The sequence below is a fragment of the Salvelinus sp. IW2-2015 genome, unplaced genomic scaffold (assembly GCF_002910315.2).
Source record: "Salvelinus sp. IW2-2015 unplaced genomic scaffold, ASM291031v2 Un_scaffold7625, whole genome shotgun sequence".
Classification (NCBI taxonomy): Eukaryota; Metazoa; Chordata; class Actinopteri; order Salmoniformes; family Salmonidae; genus Salvelinus; species Salvelinus sp. IW2-2015.
Genome location: NW_019948885.1, coordinates 1 through 10,198, shown reverse-complemented (window position 1 = coordinate 10,198; position 10,198 = coordinate 1). Strand labels below are relative to the sequence as shown.

The 10,198-nt window shown below is 44.4% G+C and overlaps 1 protein-coding gene across 1 annotated transcript in view; it reads left to right on the top strand.

Annotated features, from left to right (window-relative positions):
• LOC112079340 (leucine-rich repeat-containing G-protein coupled receptor 6) overlaps positions 1–9,654 on the top strand; it is a gene marked incomplete at its 5' end in the record, with an annotated part of 12,401 nt that extends 2,747 nt beyond the window's left edge. The window contains 3 exon segments of the mRNA XM_024145330.2: positions 2,950–3,072; positions 4,638–4,735; positions 8,281–9,654. Of these exon segments, the coding sequence (XP_024001098.1) occupies positions 2,950–3,072; positions 4,638–4,735; positions 8,281–9,479 (1,420 nt within the window).
• Positions 9,655–10,198: the final 544 nt, after the last annotated feature.

The window sequence follows — 10,198 nt, the reverse complement described above, 5'->3', positions numbered from 1 at the left end:
ACAATTACCAATGCAGTACATACTGTTAAGACTTCTATCCACAAAGTAGGAACAGTTACCGCTACTATCCATCCCGACCAATGGTACATGGGTGTACGTGTTCGATCTTGTGATTACACCTCGTCATCCACAGATAATTGATACACACATAGTTACGAAAAAGCTCTTATTCCACCGAATATCAGATTACTCAGCAGTCAGAATTATACACTACTATCCACAAGTACTTCTGACTTCGATCGATCGTACCTATTCAGACCCTCATAAGTTCCACGAATTTTACTCATATGATCGGGTCGTACCATGTCAGAACGATCTATCCACAGATAATGGGTAACCATGTTTCTAATCGAAGACATCTATCCACAATATGAAGGTACCTTCGATGGTACAGCAAAACTCTATCACCGTCACAATAGTTGGTGGAAATAGAGTCGAGATTAAACGCATATATTGACAAGTGATGAGTCAGAGAACTTACGTAGATCCGGAACACATGTGGGCAGACATCACCGAGAGGTAGCATAACTACCTGTCAAAGAACTCTATCCGCATGTGAAAGTACATGTCAGAACTCTATCCACAATGTGAGTACATGATCGACAAACTCTATCCGCCCAATCTGAGTAACGTCAGAACCTCTATCCACAATGTGAGTACATGTCAGAACTCTATCCACAATGTGAGTACAGTCAGAACTCTATCCACAATGTGAGTACATGTCAAAACTCTATCCACAATTGAGTACATGTCAGAACTCTATCCACAATATGAGTACATGTCAGAACTCTATCCACAATATGCAGTTACAATGTCAGAAACTCTATCCACAATGTGAGTACATGTCAGAACCTAGCCACAATATGAGTACATCAGTTCTTCACAATGTGAGTACAAAACACTCTATCACAAGTGAGTACATGTCAGAACTCTATCCCAATGTGAGTACATGTCAGAACATCTATCCGCAATGTGAGTACATGTCAGAACTCTATCTGACAATGTGAGTACATGTCAGAACTCTATCCACAATATGAGTACATGTCAGAACTCTATCCACAATATGAGTACATGTCAGAACTCTATCCACAATGTGAGTACATGTCAGAACTCTATCCGCAATGTGAGTTACATGTCAGGAACCTATCCGCAAATGTGAGTACATGTCAGAACTCTATCTGCAATGTGAGTACATGTCAGAACTCTATCCAACAATATGAGTACAATGTCAGAACCTCTATCCACAATAAGTTCAGACTTACCATGTCAGAACTCATCCACAATGTGAGTTACAATGTCAGACTCTATCCGCAATATGCAGTACATGTCAGAATCTGATCCTGCAATGTGAGTACATGTCAGAACTCTATCTGCCAATGGTGAGTACATGTCAGAAACTCTATCCACAATGTGAGTACATGTCAGAACTCTATCCGCAATGTGAGTACACTGTCGAGAACTCTATCCACAATATGAGTACATGTCAGAACTCTATGCTGCAAATCGTGATACATGTCAGAACTCTATCCACAATATGAGTAACATGTCAGAAACTCTATCACGCACAATTGAGATATGTCAGAACTCTATACTCAATGATGAGCCTACATTTCAGAACTCTATCCGCCAATGTCGAGTACATGTCAGAACTCTATCCACAATGATGAGTACATGTACAGAACTCTATCCACAATGTGAGTACATGTCACGAATCTATCCACAATTGAGTACCATGTCAGAACTCATATCCACAATAGTGCAGTACATGTCAGAACTCTATCTCACAATGTGATACATTGTCAGAACTCATCCACAATATGATACATGTCAGAACTCTATCCACAACATGAGTACATGTAGAACTCTATCCACATATGAGTACATGTCAGAACTCGATCCACAATGATGATACAGTCAGAACTTATCCACACAATAGTGAGTACATGTCAGAACTCTATCACAATTGCAGTACATGTCAGAACTCATCCACAATGTCAGTACATGTAGAACTCTATCCACAATTGCAGTACATGTCAGACACTCTATCCCCACATTGAGTACATTCAGAACTCTCATCACAAACTGTAGTACAGTCGAACTCTATCACGAATTATCACGTACATGTCAGCAACTCTATCACCATATTGAGTACATGTCAGACTCTACTCCCAATATTGTGAGTACATGTCAGAAACTCTATCCGCCGAGTACATCAGAAACCCGATCGCAATGTGAGGAGTACATGTCAGAAACTCTAAAGACCACAATATAGCAGGACATCAAAGAATGCTGTGTAGAGTGAAAGAACACATGTATTATATGTACATACTTGATGAGACGACTGATGAACGTGGGTGAAGATGTCCTCTCTCCATCCTAATCTAAGCCAGTGGGTGAAGCGACCTCGTTGTAAACAGACATGTCCTCGGCTCTCTTTCCCATCTCTGCTCTCTTTTCCCATCTCTCTCTCTCGTCCTCTCCTCTTCCCCTCTTCTCTCTCTCTTCCCCTCTCTCGTCTCCCTCCACTCTCTCTCTCTTCCCCTCTCTCTTCTTCCCCATCTTTTTCCCATCTCTCTTCTCTCCCCTCTCTCTCTTCCCATCTCACTCTCTCTCTCTTCGCTTCTCTTTCCATCTCACTTCTCTCTCTTCCCCTCTCTCGTCTTCCCATCACACTCTCTCTCTTCCTCCTCTCTCTTCCATCTCACTCTCTCTCTCTCTTCCCATCTCTACTCTCTCTCTCTCTTCCCATCTCTCTCTCTCTCTCTCTTCCTCTCTCTCTCTCTCTCCTCTCTTCCCATCTCTCTCTCTCTCTTCCCATCTCTCTCTCTCTCTCTCTCTCTCTCTCTCTCTCTGTCTCTCTCTCTCCTCTCTCTCTTCCCCTCTCTTCCTCTCTTCCCATTTTTCTCTCTCTCTCTCTCTTCCGCATCTCTCTACTCTTCCTCTTCTCAGGGTGGTAGAGATGCCGTATGCATACCAGTGCTGTGTCTGACGGTCATGTGACAGCTATAAGTCCATCAGCCAACCAGAGACTGAGCAGAGCAGTGAGGAGGAGGAGCTAGACCCAGCAGGACCGTCGCCCTATAACCCCAATCCACACAGAACACACTCTGTTCAAGAACCGCCCATCCACACAGACACACCTCTGTAAAACCCCCACCTAGGTTTCGGGGCCAGGGCAGCGTAACAGGCTAATGTTCTGCCTCGTGTTGTGTCTGGAACACATGCTGTTTCTAACATGTCAGAGCCTTAACCACAGATACCTGGCACAGCAACACACACTCTATCGACTCCATTACCATATCTATAGACACCATTACCTTATCTATATACTCCATTACCTTGTCTATAGACACCATTACCTTATATATCGACTCCATTACCTTATCTATAGACACCATTACCTTATCTATAGACACCATTACCTTATCTATCGACACCATTACCTTATCTATAGACACCATTACCGTATATATATACTCCATTACCTTATCTATAGACACCAGTACCTTGTCTATAGACACCATTACCTTATATATACTCCATTACCTTATCTATAGACTCCATTACCTTATATATCGACACCATTACCTTGTATATATACTCCATTACCTTATCTGTAGACTACATTACCTTATATATAGACCCCATTACCTTATCTATCAACTCCATTACCCTATATATCGACTCCATTACCCTATATATAGACCTCATTACCTTATATATCGACTCCATTACCTTATCTATCGACTACATTACCTTATCTATCAACTACATTACCTTATCTATCGACTCCATTACCTTATCTATCGACTACATTACCTTATCTATCGACTTCATTACCTTATATAGACTCCATTACCTTATATATCGACTTCATCATCTTATCTATAGACTCCATTACCGTTTCTATAGGCTCCATTACCTTATCTATAGACTCCATTGCCTTATCTATATACTCCATTCTATTATCTATAGACTGCATTACCGTATCTATAGACTCCATTGTCTTATCTATAGACTCCATTATATTATCTATAGACTCAATTACCTTATATATCGACTCCATTATCATATCTATAGACTCCATTCTCTTATCTATAGACTTCATTATCTTGTATATAGACTCCATTATGTTATCTATAGACTACATTATCTTATAAATAGACTCCATTGTCTTATACATTGACTCATTATCTTATCTATAAACTCCATTAGCATAGCTATAGACTTCATTATATTATCTATAGACTCCGTTATCTTATTGATAGACCCCATTACCTTATCTATAGACTCCATTCTCTTACCTACAGACTTCATTATCTTATCCATAGACTCCATTATCTTATCTACAGACTCCATTATCTTACCTGTGGACTCCATTATCTTATCTAAGGACTTCGTTATCTTATCGATAGACCCCATTATATTATCTATAGACTTCATTATATTTTCAATAGATTTCATTATCTTATCTAAGGATGTCAATATCTTATCTATAGACCCCAATTATCTTATATATAGACTTCATTATCTTATCTATAGACTCCATTATCTTATCAATAGACCCCATTATCATATATATACTCAATTGTCTTATCTATAGACTTCATTATATTTTCCATTATCTGACTTGACAGTTCTGTTGTTTATTCAGATGACCCGGACCTGGAGGACCTCCAGATGGAGATGCAGGAATCTAAACTACAGACTAACATCCAGTGCTCTCCTGTACCAGGTACACACTCCACTGTTTAATACTCCTGTACCAGGTACACACTCCACTGTTTAATACACCTGTACCAGGTACACACAGCACTGTTTAATACACCTGTACCAGGTCCACACACCACTGTTTAATACACCTGTACCAGGTACACACACCACTGTTTAATACACCTGTACCAGGTACACACCACCACTTTAATACACCTGTACCAGGTACACACACCAACTGTTTTATACACCTGTACCAGGTACACACACCACTGTTTAATACACCTGTACCAGGTACACACACAACCACTGTTTAAATACACCTGTACCAGTCACACACCACTGTTTAATACACCTGTACCAGGTACACACACCAACTGTTTAATACACCTGTACCAGGTACACACCACCACTGTTTAATACACCTGTACAAGGTACACACCCACTAGTTATACACGTACCAGGTACACACACCACTGTTTAATACACCTGTACCAGGTACACACACCACTGTTTAATACACCTGTACCAGGTACACACCACCACTGTTTTAATACACCTGTACCAGGTACACACCCACTGTTTAATACACCTGTACCAGGTACACACACCACTGTTTAATACACCTGTACCAGGTACACACACCACTGTTTATACACCTGTACCAGGTACACACACCACTGTTTAATACACCTGTACCAGGTAAACACACCACTGTTTAATACACCTGTACCAGGTACACACACCACTGTTTAATACACCTGTACCAGGTACACACACCACTGTTTAATACACCTGTACCAGGTACAACCACACCACTGTTTAATACACCTGTACCAGGTACACACACCACTGTTTAACACTGTACCAGGTACACACACCACTGTTTAATACACGTACCAGTACACACACCACTGTTTAATACACCTGTACCAGGTACACACACCACTGTTTAATACACCTGTACAGGTCACACACCACTGTTTAATTACACCTGGTTACCTCACCATCACAGATGAAATCACACGGACGTTAACATCACATGCCTTGCTTATACAAATGCACTGTTAAATACAGACCCCTTCACTTGTTCCACATTGTGTTACGTTACAGCCTTATTTCTAAAATTGATTAAATAAAACGTTCCCGTCATCAATCTACACACAATAACCCCATAATGACAAAGGGAAAACAGGTTTTTAGAAATGTTTGCAAATGTATTAAAATTTAAAAACTGAAATACCTTATTTACATAAGTATTCAGACCCTTTGTTATGAGACTCGAAATTGAGCTCAGGTGCATCCTGTTTCCATTGATCATCCTTGAGATGTTACTACAACTTGATTGGAGTCCACCTGTGGTAAATTCAATTGATTGGACATGATTTGGAAAGGCACACTCCTGTCTATATAAGGTCCCACAGTTGACAGTGCAGCTCAGAGCAAAAACCAAGCCATGAGGTCGAAGGAATTGTACATAGAGTTCGACGACAAGATTGTGTTGAGGCACTGATCTGGAGAAGGGTACCAAAACATTTCTGCAGGATTGAAGGTCACTAAGAACATAGTGGCCTCCATCATTCTTAAATGTAAGAAGTTTGTAACCACCAACACTCGAGCTGGCCGCACAGCCAAACTGAGCAATCGGGGAAGACGGGCCTTGGTCAGGGAGGTGACCAAGAACCCGATGGTCAATCTGACAGAGCTCCAGAGTTCCTCTGTGGAGATGGGAGAACCTTCCAGAAGGGCAACCATCTCTGCAACACTCCACCAATCAGTTCTTTATGGTGGGGTGGCCAGAAGGAAGCCACTCCTCAGTAAAAGGAACATGACAGCCCACTTGGAGTTTGCCAAAAGACACCTAAAGGACTCTCAGATCATGAGAAACAAGATTCTCTGGTCTGATGAAACCAAGATTGAACTCTTTGGCCTGAATGCCAAGCGTCACATCTGGAGGAAACCTGGCACCATCCCTACGGTGAAGCATGGTGGTGGCAGCATCATGCTGTGGGGATGTTTTTCAGCAGCAGGGTCTTGGAGACTAGTCAGGATCGAGGGAAAGATGAACGGAGCAAAGTACAGAGAAATCCTTAATGAAAACCTGCTCCAGAGTTCTCAGGACCTCAGACTGGGGCGAAGGTTCACATTCCAACAGCACAATGACTCTAAGCACAAAGCCAAGACAATGCAGGAGTGGCTTCAGGACATGTTTCTGAATGTCCTTGAGTGCAGCACATACAGAACAAATCATACAGGGAGGTAGATGGTAGCTGTTCATGCTCCCCTGTCCTCAGTGATTCTCTCCTGTGATTCTCTCTCCAGTGATTCTCTCTCTCCAGTGATTTCTCTCTCCTGTGATCTCCCAGTTATTCTCTCCTGTGATTCTCTCTCCTGTGATTCTCTCTCCTGTGATTCTCTCTCCAGTGATTCTCTCTCCAGTGATTCTCTCTCTGTGATTCTCTCTCCAGTGATTCTCTCTCCAGTGATTCTCTCTCCAGTGATTCTCTCTCAGCTCCGTTATTTCTCTCTGTGATTCTCTCTCCAGTGATCTCTCTTCCTGTGATCTCTCTCCAGTGATTCTCTCTCAGTGATTCTCTCTCAGTGATTCTTCCAGTGATTCTCTCTCCAGTGATTCTCTCCAGTGATTCTCTCTCCTGTGATGCTCTCCTGTGTTATCTCTCCATAATTATCTCTCCATGATTTCTCTTCCAGTAATTTCTCTCCAGTGATTCTTCTCCAGTGATTCTCTCCAGTTATTCTCTCTGTGATTCTCTCTCCAGTGATTCCTCTCTGTGATTCTCTCCAGTTATTCTCTCCTGTGATTCCCTCTGCCTGTGATGCTCTTCCAGTGATTCGCTCTCCTGTGATTCTCTCTCCTGTGATTCTCTCCAGTGATTCTCTCTCCAGTGATTCTCTCTCCAGTGATTCTCTCTCCAGTGATTCTCTCTCCAGCGATTCTCTCTCCTGTGATTCTCTCTCCAGTGATTCTCTCCACAGAACAAAGGGACAGGATCTAGTTTTATAACCCAGCCCTAGCCTGTGGTTGACCAATTAGAATTCCTTGCAGTACAACTGGGCCTATGGCCAAATAACAACTATCCTATTTCAGGGCCACTGTATAGACACATTCCTCCCATGTCTCTGACCCATTGATCAATAATTTCCTATTCCAGAAATAAACACTATTTCCATTGATCATTGATGGTCTATTGACTTTTAGTCCTCTGCGTTGTGTATTTATCTTGGACATATTCTCACATCCCCAAGAAGACTGGAGGCTGTAATCGCTGCTAAAGGTGCTTCAACAAAGTACTGAGTAAAGAGTCGGAATACTTATGTAAATGTGAAATTTTAGTTATTTATTTGAGATACATTTGCAAAAATTTCTAAAAACCATTATAGTGTATTGTGTGTAGATTGATGAGGTGGYAAAAAAACAATTTAATCCATTTTAGAATAAGGCTGTAACGTAACAAAATGTGGAAAAAGTCAAGAGGTCTGAATACTTTCCTAATGCAKTGTATATTGTTAAAAGTATGTCTCTCTTACCTTTTCTCGCCCACCTAGGTCCGTTCCGGCCATGTGACTCCCTGCTAGGCAGCTGGTTGGTCCGTGTGGGTCTGTGGTGCGTCTCCATCGTGTCTCTACTTGGGAACTCTCTCTTGCTGCTGTCGCTCTTCGGTTCGGCGGGCTATCTCTCCCCGCTGCGGTTCACCGCCGCCTGCATGGCCGCTGCCAACCTCCTAACCGGCGTATGCACATGTACGCTCGCCCTCGTGGACGCCCTCACGCTGGGAGAATTTGGTCGCCACGGCGCCCGCTGGGAGTCGGGTCCCGGTTGCCAGGTGACGGGGTGGGTGTGGGTGTTTGCGTCCGAGGCGAGCGTGCTGCTGTTGACCCTGGCGGCCGTGCAGTGTGGCGTGAGCGTGACGTGCGCGCGGGCCTACGGGAAGGCGCCCTCACACGGGAGCGTCCGTATGTGCGCATTCTTCTGCCTCACCCTCTCTGTCACCCTGGCGTCCCTCCCTCTGGTCAATGTGGGGGAGTACGGTTCCTCCCCTCTCTGCCTGCCCTCCCCCCTGCATCCCCCCTCCTCCCATCCCCCCTCCTCTCTAGGCTTCCCTCTCTCTCTGATCATGATGAATACTCTGTGTCTGCTGATAGTGACAGTCTCCTACATCCGTCTGTACTGGGAGCTGCTGAGAGGAGAGTGCGAGGGGCTGTGGGACTGTAGCATGATTAAACACATCACCTGGTTGATCTTCATCAACGGTCTCCTCTACATCCCAGTAGCCTTCCTGTCTCTCTGCTCCCTGCTGGGGCTGCTTTCTCTGGGGGAGGAGGTGCTGAAGTCTGTCCTGCTCCTCCTCCAACCCCTCCCCTCCTGCCTCAACCCACTCCTCTTCCTCCTATTCGCCCGAGACCACACCCATTTCTTGTTCTGGCCACATCCCAAGGAACGCCCCCAGTTACACCGGGACCGCGTGCTTGAAGACTCGCTGGTCTCTGTGGACACAGAGAAGAGCTTGTGTTCTGATTTGTCGACGCAGGTGTCACTCGCCGAGGCTGACGCCCTCTACGGTGGAAGCCCCGCCCTCCAACCCCGGATGGATCCAATCAGATTCTCCCACTGCTCTTCTTCCTCCTCCTCCTCGGTTCCTCTGATCCCCTGTCAGACACCTTCCCCCAGCCTGAGGGAAAGAGAGATGGAGAATGAAAGAGAGAGGGAAAGAGATATGGAGAGAGAGAGGGAGGCAGAGTGGTAAGGTTTGAATCACTAAACTACAATGGGACACAGTCTCAGGTGTAGAGCACCGCTGGATGGGACCCTACGAGACATTATAAACCAACACATGCCCTACTGCTTCCTTCTTTATCCTCCCCCCTCTCTCCTCCCCTCCCTCTCTTCTCCCCTCCCTCCTCTCTCCTTCCCTCCCTCCTTTCCTCTCTCCTCCTCTCCCTCCCTCTCTTCTCCCCTCCCTCCTCTCCCTCCTCTCTCCTTCCCTCCCTCCCTCTCTTCTCCCCTCCCTCCCTCTCTCCATCCATCCCTCACTCATAAGGGGACCATTACAGAAGAACAGCAGCAGGGGTCTTCTGAAAGAGCATCAGTCCTGGAGAAAGCATCTTCATTAATGTCACCATCGCTCCACACGGAGACATCGTACAACAGTCCTGGAGAAAGCATCTTCATTAATGTCCCCATCGCTCCACACAGAGACATCGTACAACAGTACTGAAGAGTCTACTACTAAGCATATCACTAAGGCCTCAATTCAATCCAACCTGCATTCAAGTTTTTTCACAGTAGCTCTTTTTCCAAAGATCAAATGAACTCACAGACTGGTCTTGGGTACTGTATAAAACCTACAACTACTAGCAGGGTAGGGGGTAGGGGACAGGGATTGTCTAGAGGTTCTGGTGTACAGTAGACTAGCTAGCTGGGGTCCGTTCAGCGAGGGGACAGGGATTGTCTAGAGGTTCTGGT